Raw genomic sequence first — 23,600 nt, 5'->3', positions numbered from 1 at the left:
CGCCTCTGCTTCCCTCCCAAAGTGCTGGGATTACAGGCATGAGCCACACTGCGCCTGGCGGCAAAACAAGTTTTGATGGATGTTTTCTGCTAAGGCCTAAAGGGGGCCTCTAACTTTGTTAGATAAATGGTGGGAAATACCAGTTGACCTAGAGTCAACCCACATTTTTATTATCCTGGTTAATGTTCTTTGGCTTTGATTATATACATATACCCTATTGCATATTCCTCCCTCAGACACAAAAGCTCTTTCTTATTATGAAAATGTCCAAGGTAGGATGTTATATTGGGCAAAGCAGAATAAAATGGGAAAACATCAGGAATAACTGACATGAACAGACTTGATTTTGGGGCATATATGCAAATCCCTTATCATTTCCATTGTTCAAGTTCTAACAGAAAACTGTCATACTATATTTGGGTTTTGTGTTCATAAGCACCTGAGTCCATTAATCTGAGTGATGTTGATACACTGTTAATAAGATTCACTCAGTCACACTCAGGGCCGCTGTTGGAGATGTCAGCAATGTTTTCCTGGGTGTGCAGGGTGGGCAAATCTTGCTGAAGCGTGAATGTCAGAGCATGCCATGAGAGTGAAAAACAAGTTTCCCTGCAAACCTCGCTTTTCTTTCTGTTACCCTCTGACCAAGGAGGGCAAAGGAGAACTAAAGAAACCCAGAGATTGCTGGCAAGATTTATGTAACAGACAGGGAGGAGAGGGGTAGGGCAGCATGCCTCCTTCTGGAGGAAACAACAATTTCCTAGAGGTAGAAATACCAAAGTCCAAGACATCCAGTAAGAATGCTGACTGCTTACCAGGATAGGAAGATTGTTAGTCTATCTGAAGTTGGGGAGACCCTTGTCTCCCTCATACTCTGATGCTGACTCATGTTTGGGGTGGGGTTAGGGCAAGGAGTACATTGACCAGTAAGACCACGCTAAGCAGAGAATGAGGTGTGACACACCAGAACCCAGGGTTTTCCAAAAAGTTACTCTGTTCACTTTTTATTGGAATGAATGAAATAATTTATACTTTGCTTATTTCCACAAAAGAGTTGAGATAGCTAGCTCTGTTATACACGATGCCATCTTTTCTTTGGTCTATCTCTGATGACTTTTCTTGGGCACTTCATGGACCAAATCCTTTTAAAGATGTTGGTCTTTCTTTTTCTTTTTTTGAAATGTTGGCCTTTCTTAAGCTGTAATTAAAGCACATTTTGACGTATGATAAGGAACCACTTCATTTTAAAAAGTAACAGTAACTCTTGGAAGTGGACTTGAAGACATTTAAAACAGTCTACTTATTAAAAAAAAAATTCTTTTAGAGATGAGCTGACAAAAGAGATGCCCTGGGCAATAAATAAGGACATATATTTCATTGATGATTTGTTGGTAAGAAGAGGTCTTGCTTTTATAAATCAGTATCAGACATGTTTCTTTGCATTCTGAGAAGAACTGTATCCATTTTTTAGTACTTTGAGATGATGCACTGATCAATGTGAAAAGGAGATAACTCACTCTTCTAGTTCACTATTCCGGCAGCTGTTAAAAAACTTTGGTTCTTCCTCTAACAATAGTTTGCTGTGGGACAGTATCAACATCCTTTCTATAAAAGATGCGTAAAAACTTGGATATCACAACAGACGTGACATTTCCAACAGATTTCACTCTTCTCAGGGTGAAAATTGGCAAAAAGGATTCTCTCCATACACATTGCAAGTATGGGGTAGAAATATTTTTAAATTACAGGTTTGAATAAACAGTATGGGAAAAACCTTTTCATCTTTCACCACTCTTAAACACCGTGTGTCTCATTTGGAAAATTCATTTGAATTTTTCCAAGATGCTTTGTCATTACATGATGGGATCTGCACAAGTGCCCTGGGAAGGCTGTTTTCTGATTTTACGATGAAGGCAACCCTAGATACAGGATTCTGACCTGAAACAAAGGCACAGAGCCTGAAATCTAGATTTTGCTACACTATTTCTTCTTTTAAGAAAACCTCAGCTGATCCAGGCTCCAGACATCCTGTGATCTAGGGAAAACAGGCTAGCTGATTTCTTGATCATCCTGAAGACATATGTAAGGCAGGGATATGGGTTAATAGGCTCAATTCTCTCTTTGTTTAAGTCAATCACTAATAATGTATTGTCCTCTGTAAGGCACATTCACTCTTTAGAGTCATTTTGGGGAATTAAGTATTAAATGGAAAGTATGAAATGGAATTCCATATTAAATGGAATTAGGATCTCTCTCCCAGAATTCGAAATTTCCCATTATGCACTGATTTAGAACCTTAGTGCTGCATCTAAGGTAGGGAAAGCCTTATGAATTGGGACTAATTTAGAGAAAAGTCTAGTTTGAATTATCGAACTTTTGGAATGAGAGTAGGTACCTAAAGTTATGAAGATTTATTACTTTCAAATCAAGCCAATAAAACTACTTTCATGAGACTGTCTGCAAGTCTCTAATTAATAAATAGCCAGGACTTACTTGTAATTAGATTCCTTAAATTCCCTAAGACATTATTTTCATAGATGTAATGGCAACCTTTAGCCCAGTCTTTGTTAAAGGACTACAAATTCCAGATCAAAGGGGCCTGGATAAATGAGAACATGTTAGACCACATTCCAAAAAACAGTCTTGCAACCTTAGAAATTGCCCCTTTCCAATGGATGTATTATCTCAAACTTTTTTGCAGCCTTCTCCTAAATGTTTCCTAATTTCATGTACAAAACATAGGGAGTTTGCAAGGAAAATCTTCCATTAGGGTAAAAGAAAACTCCTTAATTTGAAACTGAGCTAGCATGTCAATTTGGGGGCTTTATGAGCAAGGGTAGGAACAAAAGGGGGCAGTTGGAGAAGGGGAAGAAGAGGAGAAGAGGTAAGGTGGATGAGAGAGGAGGGAAGGTGAAATGTTTTATACATTTAATACAATTTTTGCTTTAGGGTTTACATCTTCTGATAATTTAGTTTTAAATATAAGAGGTAAAAAAGAGAAGGTATTTAACAAGTAAACAATTTAAAAAGTCCTTCCCTGACTTTAAATACTTCTTTACTTACGAAACATTAGCTGAACAAACACTAAATACAGCATTGAGTCAAGCTTTTCCCTTTATGGTGGATTTCATTTTCAAGGCTAGATCGTTGGACCAAAAGATATTTTCCAGAAACCTTATCTCGATTTTGTTGATGAAGTCTTGTAAGTAGGCCAATTTAGGCTGAGTTTCAGGAAGTGAATGGACTGTTGATCACTGGCATATTCTTGTCAAGTATTTCCTGCAGATAGGACTGTACAGCACAAAATTAGCTGATGGATGACCAGAATCTACTTAGTCACTGCAGGCTGTGCGAAAAGCCAATTTGGATAATTTCAGAACATAACTGAATCTAAGTAGCCTCAAAGACATTCCCTACTGGAACCCTTGAAAATGAGCATATTCACTCAGACTAACAGCAGAAAACAGCCTGTGGTAGAGTAAACTCTGTCTCCTCCAACACTGTAGATAAAACAAGGGAGAAACACTCATTTCTCAGGATGACAACATGTTAATAAGGACCTATGCTTTATAAACCCAAAGTAAGAGTTTTATTAATTTCTTTTTATTTTATTGATTCTCTTCCTGTTTTAAGAACACTTGCAGAAGTAAAGAAACCAGACATCACACTCATTTAGTTATTTATGATTTGGGAAAAAAATTCAGTTCTTGAACATGTCAAAAATGAAGAGCACAACCAGACACCTGGATGATCACAGGCCATGGATGTTAGAATTTGGTTTTAATTTGAACTTAAACTTAATGTTGCATTCTGGAGGAGCACTGGGAGGGGACGGGAGCTGGGCTAAGCTCCATGCTCGTGGACCCAGGGCAATTACCTTGCAGCCTTCACATGTGATACAGCGGTAGTGATACCCAGTGGCTTTGTCACCACACACTACACAGAGCTCGTCCTTGTCTAAGTAACTGGGAATGTACCCTGTGAAGGAAATAAAAGAAGGAATATTAAAAAACAATGTATTAACGTCAAAGAGACACTGTAGCTAAGATTGCTAGGCCAGAGACAAAATTGACTTGCCAGGAAGAGATGATGACAGTAAAGACGTAGTGAAACCAAACAGTAAGAATTTTGTACTCATAGTGTAAACATAGGCCCAGGATTTCAGAATGCCTTAGAAATAGCTCACACCTATAATCCCAGCACTTTGGGAGGCCGAGGCAGGCGGATCACCTGGGGTCAGGAGTTCAAGACCAGCTTGGCCAAAGTGGCAAAACCCTGTCTCTACTAAAAATGCACATAATTAGCCGGGCATGGTGGCAGGCACCTGTAATTCCAGCTACTCAGGAGGCTGAGGCAAGAGAATCACTTGAACCCGGGAAGTAGAGGTTGCAGTGAGCTGAGATTGCACCATTGCACTCCAGCCTGGGCAGCAAGAGCAAAATTCTGCCTAAAATAAAAGAGAAAAGAAATAGCTGTGATCACTTGCTGTGCAGGTAGGAATGGCAGGAAGGCCGTAGAGCCAGTGACTCAAGCAGAGAGGCCAGGATTTGAGCACTGTGAGTTCTAGATAACACAATCTCTTTAACAAGGCTTATTTCAAAACCTGTTTTCAAAAGACTTGATCCACTTTGGAATCACAGTACCATGCAATAAATTCAGGAAACTTTATAGCTGGAAGAGTCCCGGGAGATGACAAAGCCCTTGAAAGGTGAAGAAACAGGCCTGCAGAAGTTTGGCCTTCCTCAGGGTCACACTGGAAATTACCAGCAGGATTACAACCCAGGTCTCTTAATTTCTAGCCCTCCAGTATAATATGCTGGTCTTTTTCTAAAAATAGAGAGTTAACTTTAAGTAGACTGAATTTTGCCACCTAAAAAATTAGGTAAACTTGTGATATTATGATATGCAATCCAACAACACTGGATAGTGTGAAATGACAGAGGTTTTGTTTATTAAGAAAAAAGGAAAATCTAAACATGATAACTCTCTTTTTTAGTGGACAATGAGTTTATTAGTTTAAATTCCTTGACCCAGGAAGCTAAAAAGCACAAAAGCAGAAGCTTCCTGTTTCCCTCCTGTCTTCGCTCCTTTCCCCTCCTGTGGAGAGGATGCCCAGACACAAGATGCTGATTCAGGAGGGCAGGTTCATTCTCCCCTGTATCAGTGGTTTGCCATCGATAAATTGTGTGATACATAGAATCACACAGCTTAACATAAGACCAAACAATCAAAATGAGGCAGGATTGGCTGGGATGTGAAGAAGGAAGAGGCTGAGAAACAATCCTTTCCCCTGATCATGGCCCTTATGAAGTTTTTTGACTCAGTAAACTCTTCTTCATTCCAATAAAGATTAGCTAGGTTGAAATGACTGATGCCTTACTGTGTATTTTACCATGACATTTCATAGACCTTTTATTAAATTAGGTCGGTCACCCAAGTCTTGCTTTTCAGAAAAAAAGCCATTAAGGAAACAATGAAATAAATCCTTTTCATAATTTCTTAGAAATTATTTTGCTCAAACTTTACTTTAGAAAAATGTTCCTTCTTGGGAGGCAGATAATTGACTTGAAAGTGAGGTTTAGTAATGTTCAGGATTGTATTTTTAAATATCACAGCTTTTCTTAGTTTACTTTTGCATCATGCAAACCATGATTCATCTGTTGAGTTCACTGCAAGGGTTTCAAAACTCTCGTCAGTCATTTTTAAAAAGGGAATCCTGGGAAGGATCTGGGCAGAGAAAAAATGGAACTAGAATGCTTTGTGTGTTCATTCAGTCATTTATCTATGAACTGCATTTATTTAGCATCTACATGTGCTTAGCATTGTTCTAGGTGCTGAAAATATAAAAATGAGTAAGACATGGTTTCTTCTTTTGGAAACTCATAAGCTGAGTTCTGTTTCTGTAGTCTTGGTCATTCCTCAGTGAGAAAAAGAGAGGTGAAAATGAAGAGAAGAACATGAAAAGATGCTCAACATCAATGCAGGGAAATGCAAATCAAAACTACAATGAGATACCACTGTATACTCACCAGTATGGTTTTAACAAAAATGACAGTCAGAAGTGTTGGTAAGGAGGTGTGCTCATGTGCTTTTGTGTGCATATAAAGACCTACTTATAAAACACAGAGTAACTTTTAAACCACAAAGTAACTCAATTAGGAAAACAGGCCCCTTCCTGGTAAAGGCAGTGGGACTATACAGACCCATACTGTCAAAAAAGCTACATCTTGACCTCTTATACCTCGAGGTTATATGCAACCAATCCAACAGAATGAAGACTTTCAAGTTCTTGGTATCAAGTACAGAATGCAGAGATAAGGGAAAAAGCACAAGTCATTTCTGTGTAATCTCAGGTATAAGAATCAATTGTAATATAGTTGAACACTGTTATACTTGTGGGACATGACTTGGTAGGGGTCAAAACAAAGTGTCCAAGAACATTAACCATAGTTGGGAAGATGCAGGTAGTTCCCCCTCACCTCATGCTTCCCCACCCTGTCTCATGAGACTTGCTGACTTTATCTTTTGGCATTGGCAGCCGGACACTGAAGATTTATTCCTACCTGTAGTTCAAAAATGTATGTGGATGGTGTTTAAGGCTCTTGTGGAATCCAACAATAATTAAATCAGTGACTGGAATGGACTCCTTTCATTTACTGACTGCTAGGCTGAGAGGTGGTGTGCTTTACTCTCTTATTTCTCCTAGACTATCTTCTTCATGGGTGGAGGTGATTAAATGTCTTTAGTTAAATCATCAAGCCTTCTACAGAAACATCTACTTAAGTTGGTTGCAGTTGCTTACATGATCATACTAGTGCACCCCACCCCTTGCTTTCTTTTCTTTAAAATATTAACTCTGAACCATCTTATTTATCTAAAACAGTCACCACAGGCAATGATACATCAATCATTATGCTTAAGTCCATTATTCTTCATTAAATAACTTCCATCAGGAAATAACGTCCCACACATAGTGACTAGGTAGGTGAGGATTCTCTTAAAGTTACTGAACACAATTGACAACATTACATACTAACCAATTTTCCTAGAGAACTTAACCATCTTTTGCTGTTGTATTTAAGTGTCTCCATCATTTTCCTTTGTCATACTCACCAAATGAGTTACACAATGGTCAATATGCCAAACCAAGGAAAATTCACATGTATCATTAGTTTTGTTGCCAAGAGTGGACACTAATGAGTGTCATAATGTCAGTGTTGGGTTCTGCCTAGAAACAAATACCACAGACACAATCCTGGAAGCTACAACTGTTCATGTGAGGAACTGCATCTGCTAGTTGTCCCAGGTGACTGCTAAAGAAGCCTGGTCAATAACCCTCCAAAAAAAAAATTAAGGTCCATGACAATATGTGATAGTTCAAAAACGATATATTTCCCCCAGCTCTTGTCTGCTCAGATGTATTGTTTTTCAGATTAATACATTATGCTGCCACTTTATTAAGCATATTTTTATAAAAGCAAACTCCATCTGTTTGTTCAACAAAGGATTTGAGATTTTTTCAGTTGACATTTGGCAATGTCTGGTTAATTGCTAAGTATTATCTTGCATATCTTGCAGTTAATGCTGTTTAAAAAATATTCTCTGAGGGACTTGTCATGTAGAAGGGGAAAGTTTTGTACATTTGCACTTACAAAGCATGCAACAGGTAGTAGGCTTAGCTTCTTGGTTGAAAACAGATTCGATACTTTCTTCCCTATGGACAAGATCAGAAGACTGGCTAGTTTAATTCTTTTGAGTGAATTATAACAGAATCTCAGGTCCTAGGAGGAGAAACACTGGTTCGTCTTGTCACCTTAGCAGATACATGGCCCTTAGGGAATAGAATATAAAGCAGATTAATCTTGAAGGTAGATCTAAAATGTAAGGTGCTGCGTAGGGCAGCAGGTATAGCAGCAAGTGAGAAGAGCTGAGTTCAGAGATCTTTTCCAAACTGGCAAATCTTACCATCTGTAAAGACCACTTGCCTAGCAGAGCCAGTCCTGGCATCCTAAGGGAGGCGCTGTGGTTTGTGGTAATTGGAAATACTTTGGTAGCTCCGAGAAGTGAAGAACTTCCATGTTGCTGATTCATCTTGTGAAACTATCAACTCAGAGCCAGTAAGGACCCTAAGTATCTTGGGATGGGACAGAGGATGAGACTATATTTTGTCACCCCTCAGGAAGCTAAGTCATTAGCATGCTGAGTCACTCTTCTGATTTTATACTAAACCTCCTCAGTTCATCCTGCAGCTCAGACCTTCTGATTTAAGCTTTTTTCTCCCCCACCAGCACCTTCCCTACGTCATTTCTTTGCATACTTAAAAACCTTGAAAGGTTTATCCTTTAGCCTTTCCCCAACATACGAATCCTGATTCCTTTTATCTTGAATTCTTCGCAGTAGGTACCAAGCTGTACATCATGTTAATCTTTAACCCTGTGATAGACACTGTATTAAATTAAACCATCCATTCATCCATTTGTTTATTTAACGGCATGTACGGGCGTACTGTGTGGAAGACACTTGGTACAAACTTGAAACAGCATAAACTTTGGAGGCCTTCATCCAATGCTGTCTGCAAATTCTCAGCAGAGCTGCCCTAGGGGCTCCCATTTCACACGATCTTTCCTCAGAACATGCACTGTTTTCCTGCCCTCCCTACCCCTGCTTGGGTGCACTGTTTTCCTGCCCTCCCTACCCCTGCTTGGGATCTTGGAGTCTCTTTCTTTACTCTTTGCCCTCTGGCTGGCTGGGCCCTGGTGTTGGGGGGCAGCAGACAATGGCTCCCCAGGCTTTGAACTCTGAAGCACTGGTAGGCGGAGGAGGAGTGAGCAGAAGGAGGACCAAGTAGAGGTGTCACTCTAGAAAAGGGGATGAGGATATGATACCAAAGGACCCTGGATTCTCATTGGAGGCTTTAGTGCAGAAAAAGGGACAACATGACTTTTGGATCATTTCTTCTGACTCAAGAATTCCTGAAACTAAAACATATTTTCAAAATTTCAATCTTTTTTAACTTTTATTTTTTGAGACAGGAACTCACTCTGTCACCCAGACTGGAGTGCAGTGGCATGACCATGGCTCACTGGAGCCTTGAACTCCTGGGCTCAAGCAGTCCTCCCACCTCACCTTCCTGAGTAGCTGGGACTACAGGTGCACAGCCACCACACCTGGCTAATTTTTAAGTTGTTTTGTAGAGATGGGGTCTTACTATGTTTCCCAGGCTGGTCTTGAGCTCCTGGGTTCAAATCATCCTCCCATCTTGGCCTCCCAGAGTATTGGGACTATAGGCATAAGCCACAGTGCCCAGCCTATTTTTTAATTTTTAGGGCCAGGTTTGGGCATAGGATAGTTTAATGTATAAGCAGTACCTAGTGAAATGTTCCTTTCGCCGTCCCTGTACATTCAGATCCTTAATAGCTGACATAACCTTTCAATCTACAATTAGAGGGAAAATATTTGAAGATGCAAATCACCCAAAAAGGAAATAGGTTGATATAATGCGTTTGAGTCAGAATATTAATCAAAAGGGCACACATTCTGGCAGTATACATTTTTAAAACCAGGAGATTTCATAAAACATACAGAATTCTTGCTTCATGTGAAACACGGGAGGAACTGGCAATACTGAACCCAGATTCTCACAGTGTAACGATCAACTGAACTGGAAAGGTAGCCCTGCCTCCCATGAAACAGACATCCTTTTTAGCTCTCCAGTCAGAACCTCTCCCAATTGTGTGCATCGGTTGCTATTTATTTTTGTTCTTGCATTATGCCTTTTCATAAATAAAGAAATATTTCACAGAATTCTTTATCTTTATCACGAGTGGAAACACAAAAGTAGTTTGAGAAAAATGAGAACTTTTTCTTTTGAGGCGGGGAGGGGGAGAAGGACAAGTTTCACTCTTGTTGCCCAGGCTGGAGTGCGATGGCGTGATCTCGGCTCACTGCAACCTCCACCTCCTGGGTTCAAGTGATTCTCCTGCCTCAGCCTCCAGAGTTGCTGGGATTACAGGTGCCTGCCACCACACCTGGCGCCCAGCTATTTTTTGTTATTTTTAGTAGAGACAGGGTTTCATCATGTTGGCCACGCTGGTCTTGAAATCCTGACCTCCAGCAGTCTACCCACTTCAGCCTCCCACAGTGCTGGGATTACAGGCGTGAGCCACTGCTCCCGGCCCGAGAACGTACTTCTTCATGGAAGTGAGAAATATTCTTATCATATACTGTGTAAGCATTATGTGTCTTGGTTGAACAATTTAAATTAATACAAAGGAAAATGCCATCTACAGATTAAATAGAAATAACACATCAATATAAATAAGTCGGGGGTCCAGGAAAACCACATTTCCAATTATATACCTTTCCTTCCTATGATATGAAATGCAAGTACCCTTTAAAGTGCACATATTTAAGCATTTTTTCACATCAACTAGGGCAGTGATTTACTGTCCCATGCATAGCAAGTGGTCAATACATAATTGCAAATGCCATTCAACTTAGGTAGTTTCACAATCCCTCCGTTGCCAAGGAGTAAAGCAAAAAGGACTCTTAGCCTCCATTCAAAATATACCTTAAAATTGCCATTACATTGAATATAATTAGAATTACAATTAAATGTTATATCATTTTTGGAAGAAAATTATTTCTCCATCAAATTTTACAATGGCCTTTGGCATAGCACAGCAAAATTGGAGCTTAGAATAAAATCTCAGTTAAAGGAAAAGCTCAGATTCACAATTTTCATACTTCAGATTTCCCTATGTATATTTCTCTGGTGACCTTTCTAATGACAAAGCCTGAGATGATAGGCAATTAAATTTATATCCCAAGGCACACTATAAATTTGTCAGGCCCAAAATAAATATGCTGTGAAGTTCATAAAATCAGCTCCTGATACCAGGGAGTAGATAAAGAAGAGGTAGCAGTGCAGTCCTTGGTCCTTCCATGGACTTTGGCTTAACAATGCTCAGCTCTGCATGAGGGTGAAGGACCAAGAAAGGCCCTCAATGCTCCCTAATATCAGGCATTTAATCACCCCAAAATATTTTAGTATCAGTATCCACAAGCAGAATATGGCCCCATTTCTAGTCATAAAGTTCAGAAATTCACACGCACGTATCCTCTCCTTGGTAAGCCAGGTGAGGCACAGGCACTGATGATAATGATAAATAGCTAATGCATGTGGGACTTAATACCTAGGTGATGGGTTGACAGGTGCAGCAAACCACTATGGCGCACGTTTACTCATGTAATAAACCTGCATGTCCTGCACATGTATCCTGAAACTTAAAATAAAATGGAATTAAATTAAATCCCTCTCTCTCTCTCTCTCTCTCTCTCTCGCATACTTGGAGGCACTGGTGTTGTAGAACCCTGGTATTGATGAGATAATTTCCTGTTTTAAAAGAGGGCATGAATTAGAAAGCAGGAAGGCAAAGTTGTTAGAAGATTAGGGGAGGGAGCAGAAAGTCACTAGAGATGGGTGATAGCTGCCTCTGATTTTGCTGTTAGAAGCAATTTATAGCTTTGGGCTCATGCAGAAGCACCCACAGCTATGTCATGCCCTGAATCCTAGGGAAACATAAGTGTCATTTCTTTACCTGAAAATCCATTCAGAATGGGATTCAAGGTTATAGCTCTAAAAATGTGGGCTATCAGCCCTTCAGCCTTATGTTACACAAAAGGGAAGGAGCTGCTGCATTTGTCATCAGAACATCATCACTGTCATTATGAGCTGTGCTGCTCTCCCTGCAGGTGTATCCTGCAGTCACGTGGATGTGCGCTTTAGGGAGTGCAAAATAAAAGAGGTTGATGCTTTCGTGGTGCTTGTGATCTAGACAGATTTGACATAAATAAGCAAACATGATGAGGAGAACCCAAATCCCAACAATGGAAATGAGCTATGACATATATGTAAGTATTATGTTGCATGTATATATAGTTATATAGGTTCAGGTGTACTCCACTTTGACAGAAGTCAATATATGAACATTTAAATATGATATTTGGAAATGGAGGAGGGATTTTAACATTATAAAAAATCCTTTATGAAAGATCCTTTACTTCAGATATCCTCCAAGTAGTAAGTTCTTCACCATTAATGCAGTGGTCCTCAAGTGGAGGTGATTTTGCCTTCCAGGGGACATTTGGCAAAGTCTGGAGACATTTTTGGTTGCCACAATTTCTCTCTCTCTCTCTGTGTGTGTGTGTGTTTGCTACTGGTGTCCAGTGGGAAGAGGGGCCAGGAATGATGCTAAACATCCTACAATGCACAGGACAGCCATCACAACAAAGAATCATGTGGTCCCAATGTCAATAGTGCCAAGGTTAAGAAACCCTAGTCTAATATACTTTATATAGAATAAACTATTTTTCAAAGGTGATTTACACAAATGATTCAGAGCTATTGTATAAAAGAAAGGATATCTGCTTTTGAAGGCAGGGCTGGTTGGGAGCGGGGGTGATGAGAGCATGTGTTGCTGGGTAATAGAAGAGGCTGGTGGGCTGTGAACTGAGTTGGTGACATAAAGTGATGCAGGCTGACAGTAGCAAGGTGGCCCACCGGGGTGTGGTTGGCAGCGGGTGACAGCTGGAGGAAAGCATACTGGTTCAGGGATGGAGACTGGGGTGACAGAGTCTCCCCAACCCCTGGGGAGACTGGCCAAAGTTTCTGGAACAGAGGGTGTGGGTAAAAGCACAAAGCCATAATCAAAATTGAACTCTTGAGGGCAGGGAAGAGTTGGTAAAATTTGTGGTAATAGAAAAGGGCCCAAAACCTTGAGAAGGAGCCCTGTGGTGGTACAGAATATGGGGAAGAACTGCCCCTGAGTGGCTGGAAGCAGAAGGCTTTAAGCAAGAGAGGGTGAACCTGGAGGGAAGAAAGGCAGGAAAACATGGCGGGAGGCATCTGCAGATAAGGAAAAGCAGATGTGTGGGGTGACTGCTCGAAAGCACATTCTAGGAGTCTCCCAGAGAGCTGAGGAAATTCTTTACAACAGCTGGTACCAAGGGAGCGGATGAGAGGGAAGTACCAAGGACAGCGCACGGGAAACTCAGTATTCCCAAGGCTCTGGAAACAGGAAGAATACAGATAACCAAGTGGGCACTGGTGAAGCCAAGGACCCATAAGATGATGGGATCATAAAAGCTGGACCAGAGTGGGTGGTAGGGTAGAAAGCAGCTTGATTTCAGACTGAAAGCTGAGAAAAAAGTGTGCTTGACTATGAAGTATTCATGGAGGCATGTGAGATGGTGGATATGAACTCCGTATGCAGAAAGTCAGCAGTGCCACCATTCCTCTGTAAGCCTGCCAGGCGTCTGACTCCATTTGCTTATAATTCTTTGGACTCCTACTGTTAGCTTTCATTGTGAGTAAGGACAATGCATGCTCTGGATGAGGTTAGGGCATTCAGTGAAATCTCTGAAGGACATGTCTTTGACAAGACAGTTAATTCTCAGGAAAGAAAAGGAAAGAATCAGCTCATGCTTTTGTCTGCACTTGGACTTGGTTTGGAAATGATTATTGCTCCTTACTTTGCTTTCATTTCTGGGTGCCAAGAGGCACTTTCATTTAACCTTTTGTACAGTGAATGTGTTCCGTATTTTTAAAAGTCATGATATTGTTTTCTGGAGTGGTATTTTTCTGAACAGTAAATGGGTGGCAGTACCTAATTTAAAATCCTAACTTTCCATCAGCATCCTTAAATTACATACACATTGTTGAAAAATCTATGATTGCATTAACCACTTAACTATTACATTTAAAAGAGATATTTATTTAGTACTCAACAGCTCACTGGGTGGACTGATCACATCTGTGTTTAAATTAAAAAATTCAAGTAGAAGGGAAGAGTAAGGATGGGAGAGAGAGGGAGAGAAAGAGAAGATAGAGGAGGAGAGAGATGGAGGGAAAGTAGGAGAGAGAGACAGAGGGAGAGGAAGAAGGAAAGGAAAGGAAAGCTTGAGAAAGAAACATTCCCCAATTTGCCACTTAATTTTTATTTCAAATGCCTATGTAGTTGTTCACCTGGAGTCAACAGAGCTACAGAACACACAGACACATACAAAAAGACAGAATTCTGTCTCCAAGTCAGAGGGGTAATGAAAGCAGATTCGGAAAGCACAGTCCTGTGTGGAGTTTCTGCTTCGGTTATTAATTTTTCTTTCTGCACAAGTAAAAATGTGGTTGTAGAGCAACAACATATACAATCAGAATCCAAACTGAATAGAGCAACCCTCCCCCACCCCCACCCCCACCCCCAGCCCCATCTCCTTGATCCTGGCCTAAAAACAGGAAATTCTTATTCTCTTGGACATAACAAACTCTGGCAACTTTTCGAACATGCAGTTCCTATCAAGTAAGATGGCATGTAGAAGGTCAAGCACAGAATCCCGTGGAGGAGAGTTGCCCAGGGCAAACTCCTAGGAAGGATTCCGTTTCAACAGACCCAACTGGCCTACATTAAATTGAGAGGTTGACCTGCAAAGCTGCCTTCAGAGCAACCAGATGAAGATGCAGGCTGTTCGGGAACTTCAGAATGTAATTAGAATTTGTGATGGAAACAGCCAGCACTTCTACCCACAAAAGGATTAAAAAAAAAAAAAAAAAGGAAAGAAAAGAAGGAGAAAAAACAGTCAACTTTTTACTTTGCTGAAACCTCAGCCACAGAGGAGAAAGCACAACAAACAACCTAGTTGCCAATTCTCCTCCATCTGATTCCAGACTTACTCCCTCCTTCCCTTGAATTTGCGGGGGCCAGAAGTGTGCAGCCAGCACTGGCCCCATGAGGACTTAGCATACCTTTGCACAGCTATGTCACTAGAATTACAGTAAATATCATATCTTCTGAGTGAATGATAGGGTTCTTTTCATTTGTCCCTAACTTTTGAAAAGTAAAAATTTGTTTTTTATAATCCCTATGAAAAATAACACAGACATTACATTCTGCATTTCAGCCCTCCTCAATGTGAAAATTACATTGGTTTTCCCCTCCTCAATTCTTGAAGCTTTATTTTAAATGTGATTCAGTGAACTGACATCTGACTCTTCCTTAGTTCATGTTCTTAATGCTTCCAGAACTTGATAACTTATTCTTTGAGCTATGAATGCAAAAACCTTTGTAGAAAAACAATCCAAAGAAAACGAAAAGTTATTCTAAAGTCCACCAATTAAGATAACCATTCTTAACATTGGGTAGGGTAGCCTTCCTTTATTTCACCAGTTTGTACCTATAATTTTTTTATAAGATTGTAATTTTTCTACAAGATTCTCTGTATACTAGAAAATAAAGGCTAGGAAATAAGCCATCCTTAAAAAAAATAAAGAAAAAATTAAGACAGCTGCATTATTGGAGTTTATAAAGCTGTAATGACAGAAGTGAACACAGATGAAGCAATTATGAATTTTTATCTATTGTGAATAGATAAAAATCCAGTTGGAAAATGAGGCCTACCCCACTGAACACCTGTTTATAGTCTTAATTTTGCCTTAATGAGACACTACTGATGTCCTTCAACACAACAAAAATCAATAGTGGATCAATATGGATAAACATGTTGGGTACAACCTTTTGTCCTAAGAGACAGTTAACAGCTGGGTTTAGTTTTACTGGGATTTACTTGAAGACTTGTAAAAGTAAATAATGATGCATTTAAGAATATTTGCCTGCTTTGATTTAGTGAGTTTGGCAGGTGGCGGTGGCCTTTCAATGACATATGGCTTTGAAATTACATCAATATATGCATACAATGTGTCTTTTCCTCTAGTTCATGCATCAAATTAATTAGTAAAGAATCCCTGGTTTAACATTTTATAAGCAAATATTCCCCAGTGTTGGTTGAAGAAAATACAGTGAAAGGAGAAAAGAACCTGAAAAGTTCTGCAGGAATTTTTAAGAATAGCAGAATGACCACATAGATGGACAGGCACCAATATTTTCTTATAACACTATAAAAGGCATATCCAAATATGTTTAATGAGGCAATGTTAATTTCTTCTTTCCAAAGTTAAATTACTTATACTATTAAGTGAAATAGCACATGTTCAATCTATCTCAAGTGTTTCCATTAGGGGACTTACCCTGTATATCTCTTGTAAGAAATGAGATTCTGACGACCTTCAAAAGGATGCAAAACTCCATGTTTATAAATAAAAATCAAGATGAGCAACTCTAATTATATTTTATGCTGTAATCCCCTTAATATTTCATAATTGGAAGTTATAGAATAACACTATATGTAGTAAAAATTACAGATTCTAGTTTTTGTTTTTATAAAATTTTGTTCATTTGTTTTCATAACAGACTACTTTCAATCATAGAGTCACACTAAGAAAAGCAAATGATAAATTTTATAGAAACCACAACTAAATAAACCACACTATGTTTTAAGATTAATTTAACAGAGAAATTTACCTCTGAGGATCAAAGGGCATCATCATGTTTTTGTAAATTATAGAAACTTGTAAATTTGGTTCTCTATGCAATATCCTATAGATTGTATACAGAAAACATGAGATTCTGGCATATCTGCACTAGAATTTACACTATTTTCAAAAGCATTCCTATCTGGCAGTTGCTACTAAATGTCCTGAGTTCTACCCGTTTGCCTCCCTTATTTTATTTTTCAGTATCTTATTTTTCAGTAATACAAGACATGTTCTATTGACAGAAATTTAAATAGCATTATAAAGCCACGGTGTCTATTAAGATACATGGATATTTTACTGGTTTTAATATTGGCTATTTTGAAGGGTGTTTCACTTGCTTTCATAAAGAGAATTCACCTGATATGATTGCAGACATGTTCAACTTTAGGGACAAAATAGCAAGGTAAAGTTTCTCAGTTTTTGTTTGAGTTTTACATTCTTACAGTTTGACATGGTTACAAATAGACTCTTTACTGTTTACATGGATAAGTAAATACATTAAAATGAACATTTACAGATCCTAGCATTTCAACATTATTATAGTACTGTCAAAGAAATCACTAACATATTTTACTAGTTAACTAAAATAAACTTTCAAAATGAAGTGCCAAGAAAAAGTCAAATGAGTTTTTAATCTGAACGTGAACTGGGGAGAATTATCCCACTTCAGACACCACAACACCTACCCACCAACTGGAAACCTTTCGCATATTTTCTTTCGCAAAGAAGCCAACAATAGTCACTTTGGGCAATATATACACACACACACGCAAAATACAGCCTAGAAAGCCAACTCACTCCAGCTTTCACAGATGAAGAAAAAAAGTGCTTGGAAATCTTGATGTTCACAGAGTCCTTCAATCACCTAGCAACCCCTCTTAACTGCCGTTTTTAATTTCAGATAGCGTTCAAATTCAAAGATTTGACGAAGCTGATGTAAACTGTAACTTTAAAACGAAACGAAAACACACAGTGAAACTTTGAACAAATTTAAGCAAAATGGTCCCTACCTTTTTTTTGAGAATACGATGGCGACTGCACTTGAGAAAAAGTAGGCTTTTCTTCAGTGAAATATTCAGGTTGGCTGTATTGATTCAGGGCCATGTCCAAGTCAGAGTCCTTGCTTTTAAACATGTTTCCAGGGTAACTACAGGTATAAGGCTGATTCACTGCCCAGGCCTGTTCCATATATATGTTGTTACTGGGCACAGCCTGAGCATCGCAACCACTGTAACCCGGACTATCTTCAAAATACGCGTAATAATCAGTGGACTGCATGTAGCAATTGCTGCCGGCAGCTGGGTGCACTTCATATATTTCTTGCATACAGTAGTTCATTTTGTTTCCCTGGTTCAGTTTCTACTTTACATATACACACACTCTACGCATGCATTCTCCAGCCCCATACACCCTGAGAGCTGGGCATATACGCAGAGAAGCATACATACATACACATGAAACACGAAGGGAAGATGAATAAACACCACCACCAACACAGCAACCCAGCCTGCTTTACTTTGTTAATAGCACCTGATGTGCTAAAATCCTATTTAGACCGAGGTGTCTTTTGAGCTCTTCTGCCATCCAAACATATTGGAAAGCAGATTTATGACTATCAAAGGTCTTAAGCTGTGCATGCAGCTAGTTAATTCCTGGGGAAGATGGCAGGCAGGTAGGAATGACCTCCACCCAGATAGGGAAGTGGCAGCGAGAATGTTTCTCTGAAGCTGCTGAGATTCATTTTATATGCTGTTTTTAACCCCTTTCAACATGATTATAAAACGATTACTCATTGTTATGTCATTTTGCTGGACAGCTTAAGCATGAAACATTATAAAGACATCTTAGAGAATATCCTTGGATACAAAGAAAATCCTAAAATCAATAATCTAGTTTATTAGCATGAACCAGAGAAAATCCAGTAGTAATGAGCCTGATGACTGACTGACTCCAAAACATTAATCTAGCTGTGCAAATGTTACTGGTTGAATCTGTTGTTGAATGTTACTGACTGGCTTTTAATACTAGGCTCCAACCATCTTCCCATGACACATAGGTCCCACTGGTTTTTAAAACACGCCAAAGAAGTACACAGTTGAAAATGCTGGTGATGTCTGCGAGTGAGTTTTATTCTGTTCCTTGCACATGATTATTTTCTACCTCATAAGCACTAATCTACATGAGACCTAAAGCTTACGTTAACTGTTCAATTCTGTATTTTATGTTTTCTTTATAAAGGCATGAGAGAGAGTGTATGCCAATGCCCCTATATGAGGAATACCCTTATTATATAGTAGCTTTCCTTTTCTGTTGGTGCTTAATAGTACTCTGATCAGTAGTGCGTGGAAAACAGTAAACACTTATCACTTTATTCTCATTCAAATCTGCTTTCCAGATTCTTTTCAAGATTTAATGTGATTTAAGTGGTATTCATGTAGTTACTTAAAGATAGTGATCAAAAAGGGAACAGCATTTTCTGTAAGAATCATCGTATCTTTTAACTAAGAAGTTAACAAATACCAAATTAGATTGTAAATGCTTGCTAAGATGATTACTAATGGTATTTTCTCCCTGTGGATGGTGACCAGTGTGTGCATGTCACGTATATGCATAGTTGTAGATCATGACATCAGGAAGGGCAGATGCTGCTCTTCTACACTAGGGAGTCCTGTTTCTTAGGCAGCCTGTTTTCAGGGCTGGGCCTCAGGTGGTGACGTTTACCTTTGGCTTCCTGCTGGTCCATGAGCATGTGACCGTGTTGGTATTTCTCTCTAAAGGACCATCGACAACGTAATATTGTAATTTTCAACAGTGAGACCTTTGCTTTGGACATGTAGCTCCAGTCATCAATTGCAACATGGAATTCTGGGGCAGGGACATATGGCAGAAGTAAGGAGGGTATTATAGTCATTCAACAAATTATGGGGTGTCTGTTAAGTACAAAGCAAGGAGTTGGTGGCTACAGAGATGGCTGTTCAGAAAAAAATCACTGTCTCTGCCAAAAGGTAGCTTAATCACATGTGTATTAAATATACAGTCAAGTGGACCATCATTGTGCTGTCTTTAAGTGCTGACTTTTCATAAATGTAGTAAAGGAACCACGGACTCAAGGGAAAAAGGTGAGGAATTATTGAATGAGCAAAAGATGCGACAAAATTAGAAAAGAGACCCAGGCAGACCTATGTGGAGGATAGTAATAAGACTCCTTTAAAAACTGCAACTGATATAAAACAAGCAAAAGCATGTTCTTCAGTTGGTATATATTTGAACCTGTAAAATGAATCACAATGTCCTAGAAAGCATGAAAAGTTACCATAAGGAATAAAGAACACAGCTAACGTTTTAATTGTGTTTTTACTTTCTTATTACTCTTAAAACAAATAAAAGAGTTATTCAGTGTTATTAAGAACACATACACAATATTACAATTAACATTTTCTCCCTACTGGAAACGTCAAAACATTTCACTGGAAGCAATAACTATTTTCTGAAAACCCCAGGAAAAAGAATCCAGGCCTTATGGTTTTTTTTTTGTCTGATCTCATTTATTTATCTGAAATTTCCCAAGCCTAATATGAAAATTAACCTTTCAATAAAGCAGTTTTCTTTTTTGGCAAATGCACATGTTCCAAAGTCTCTTTTTCTGGTTAAGAGCTGCATGTTGAATCCATTCGATTTTGCAGTTTTGCCCAGTGCATTTCCTGGCTCCCTCTCTTTTTCATTAAAGGCAGAAATCCAAGCAATTTCTTGCTTCTCATCAGTAACAATATCAACTAAAATCAGAGACTCAACTTTTATTCCAAAGGAACACTTAAAAATAATTTTCAGAAATCTCTAAATATGCTTGAAAAATTGGACTGTTATTTTCCCCTGAAACTGGATATAAACACTGCAATGAAAAAGGAAAGAATAGCCGCTGAAACACTTTCTCACTTTTTACTAAACATCTGAAAGGTCAACAGCATTTTTATTGAATTAAAAAAAATCCTGAATTCCCTCAGAAATCTTTACATTAAAAAAAGTTTCAAAACATATTTAAGAAAGCTCACTTCTTCCCTAATGTTTATTGTTTGGAGAAAACAGAACAAAACATTCTGAAACACATTCCTCACACCAAATGGGAATACTCTTTACTTGTAATGAATGCACAAAACTCTCATTACTAGTAGTTGAAAATGGAACTCAACACTCACATTGAATTTGAAATATGGCCCCTCATGTCCTGATAGAAGCAATCACATCTGTCACCTGTGATCAGTCTTGCATGCTTCTTTGTAAAGTCAATAAAGCAATCTAAACATATTGTGTGTCACAAATGGGGTAAGCTTCAGTGAGGTTGTTGTCTTATTTTCTTGATTGCCTGCTCTAATTATTTAAAGAGCAGCTTAAGAGTTATTTCACTTATAGTGCATCCAACTGCCTTAAATAAACTCTGGAGGACCTTAATAATTCCAATTAGAAGTGTTTCTATATATATATACATGCCTAGGTGTGACTCATAGAAAGTCCGCTTTAATAATTATGGGATGAAACTTTAGCATCAAGATTTTTAAAAGAAGTTCTGAGGTTATTTGCTAAGTAGCAACATTTGAGAACCACTTGTTCTACTAGGTGTCTGACCCCAGTCCCTTCACCAAGGAGCAGGGAATCCTGTGTACTAGCTCCTTTTTCTTCATTTGCAGCTTCACTACATATTTCCCTTAGTTCTTAGCAATTTACCCTCCACACTTCAACCAGGCTTCACCCGCCTTTGAGTTACCCAGTCAAGCAGAGAGGCAGCACAAAAGGAGGCACTCCAGGAAAGAACGAAATCCAAGGAGAAGTGTAATAAACTCGGGATGGGGCAGAGGAGTAATCTGCCTCGGGTGCCAGGGATGGCTTCACAGAAGAGGTGACCAGTGAGCTGGAAGAGTATGTAGGACATCATCAGTGGAGGCCTAAGATATCAAATGGCTGAGCAGAAATGTCTCAGGAAGGGTGCTATCAACTAACTGTACTTGCAAAAAGGCACATAAAGAAAGATAATTGATAAGCCTTAAAGCAACTGGTCAGAGCCGTTTAACTTCTACTCTAATGACTGTTCTTACTTTCTGTTTTAGTAATTGAACCTCTAAATTTTAGTTGGGCTCATGGGCCCTGAGAAAAAATCCATTTCCCATTTGTCAATATGTGTCTGTGTGACTAACTTCTGACCAATGAGATGTAATAGAAGTGTTGCAAGGCAATTTCCAGGAAACTTAAAAGACACAGTAAAAGACAACTGGTGCATTCCATTTGCCTCTCGTTTGTTTCAACTTTCTGCTCCCTGCAATGACTGGCGTCCCAGCCATCATGTTGGTCCATGAGAGTGAGGGCTATACTCTAGGGATTGTGGAAGAATGATTTGGAAAATTCTAGGTTGCTGAAATACACAGAATTGCCATACTAGCCCTGGACTGCCAATTTATGGACTTCTTTTTTTTTCAAGAGACAGAAATAAACTTATTTAGGTCACAGTTTTCTTATTTGTAAAACAGAGATAACAGTACTCACTTCATTGGTTATTGTGAAGATTAAGTGAGTTTATATAAGTAAAGCACTTGGAATGATGACCGGCCTAGTAAGTGACACTTGTACATACATAATAATTATATACATATATTATATATATATATACACACTATATATATATATATTTCTTAGGTCTTGTCTTGGGCTACTTCTCAGTCCACACTCTAGGTCAGAGGTCAGCAATCTTCAGCCTGTGGGCCAAACATGACCCACCACCTGTTTTGTAAATAAAGTTTACTGGAATATAGCTTTTATTTGTTACATATTGTCTGTGGCTGCTTTTGTGCTATCATGGCAGAGTTGAGTAGTTGCAAGAGAGACCTTATAGCCTGCTGAAAATATTTACCACCTGGTATTTTGGAGAAAAAGTTTGCCAAGCCCTGCTCTAGGCGATCTCATCCTGTCTCATAGTTTTAAATACTAATTATGTGCAACATCCATGTGGATATCTCCATCCCAGATGTCTCCTCTGAAACCAGGATCCTATATCCAACCATCAACTTGACATCTTCATTTGCCCAACCAACGGGCATCTCCAACTTAATTTCTAAAATCTGTTCCTCTCACAGTAGTCCCATCTTGGCACCACCATCCACCTGGGAGCTTAAGCAAATAACTTTCAAGCCAACTCTTTTCTTCCCTTCACTACCTAAATCCAATCCACTAGTAAGTTCATTGGTTCTTCCTCCAAAATGTATGTTTAATCCAACTACTTCCTTCTCTCTGTTGCCATCATCGCAGTCCAAACCATCATCATGTCCTAACTGGATTCCTTTCTGGCTTTCACATTAGCTTTGGGCCACTTTAATATTTTCTTGACACAGCCACCAAAGAGTGATGTTTTACAGGCTGCAAATCAGATAATGTTTCTTCCTTGTTTAAAACCTTCAGTGGCTTTGTACTGTATTTAGAATAAAATCCAAACCTCTACCAAAAGATGGTCCTTCCCCACTTCTCATCAGTCCTCCTGCTTTCTTGACATAAACCAAAACAGCATCCTCATTGTTCCTTGAGCACGATTCAGGGACGCTGCACATGTTCTTCCCTCTGTCTGATATATTCCTCCCTTCAGCTCTTCACAGGACAGAGCCCTTCTCATTCATTTGGATGGAGCCTAAATGACACTTTGTGTGTCAGGAACCTCTTGATTCCATCAGAGCCCTGAAAGCCCTGACACTCTTCACATACATAACAACACTTGCTCTCTCAGAAATAAGATGGAAGACTCTTTGTGCACCAAAATCCATGTGCATTTTTTAAAAAAAGATAAAATGTTACATATTGCAATAAGTGGATTATCTTAGGCTTGAAAGTTCCTGGGAGATATCTGTCTGTCTAAAATTGATCCAGTTTGTTCTTTTATATCTTCGTTACGAGAGAACGGAGATAGAGCTGTTTATTAAACCCACCTCAGTTGGGGTTATGAAATTACAAATAAAGATCATCAGTGCCAATCATCTCTGCCCCAGAAAAGATTATGAAAAGGACTGAGATATTTCCTGCCCCTGGAAGTAACTACTCAAATTGAGGAAAGTGCCCTTTAAAAATGTAAAGAAGCATGAGTCTCGATCTTACCACTGAAGTGCTGAAAGCACATCTACTACATTTTGGCAGAAACTAAAGA

The 23,600-nt window shown here is 39.0% G+C and overlaps 1 protein-coding gene across 18 annotated transcripts in view; it reads right to left on the bottom strand.

The window, feature by feature from the left end:
- THRB (thyroid hormone receptor beta) overlaps positions 1-23,600 on the bottom strand; it is a 370,384-nt gene that overhangs the window by 29,309 nt on the left and 317,475 nt on the right. For 17 of the 18 annotated variants that reach the window (XM_023207293.2, XM_031935260.1, XM_031935261.1 and 14 more), the window contains one exon: positions 3,878-3,978. In XM_023207293.2, coding sequence (XP_023063061.1) covers positions 3,878-3,978 — 101 coding nt within the window. Of the gene's footprint in view, positions 1-3,877; positions 3,979-17,436; positions 17,870-23,600 lie in introns of those variants that run through there. The other variant, XM_023207284.1, reaches the window with a different exon arrangement.

The sequence above is a fragment of the Piliocolobus tephrosceles genome, chromosome 2 (genome assembly GCF_002776525.5).
Source record: "Piliocolobus tephrosceles isolate RC106 chromosome 2, ASM277652v3, whole genome shotgun sequence".
NCBI lineage: Eukaryota > Metazoa > Chordata > Mammalia > Primates > Cercopithecidae > Piliocolobus > Piliocolobus tephrosceles.
The sequence above is the reverse complement of the archived record's forward strand: the minus strand, read 5'-3'. Positions and strand labels throughout refer to the sequence as shown.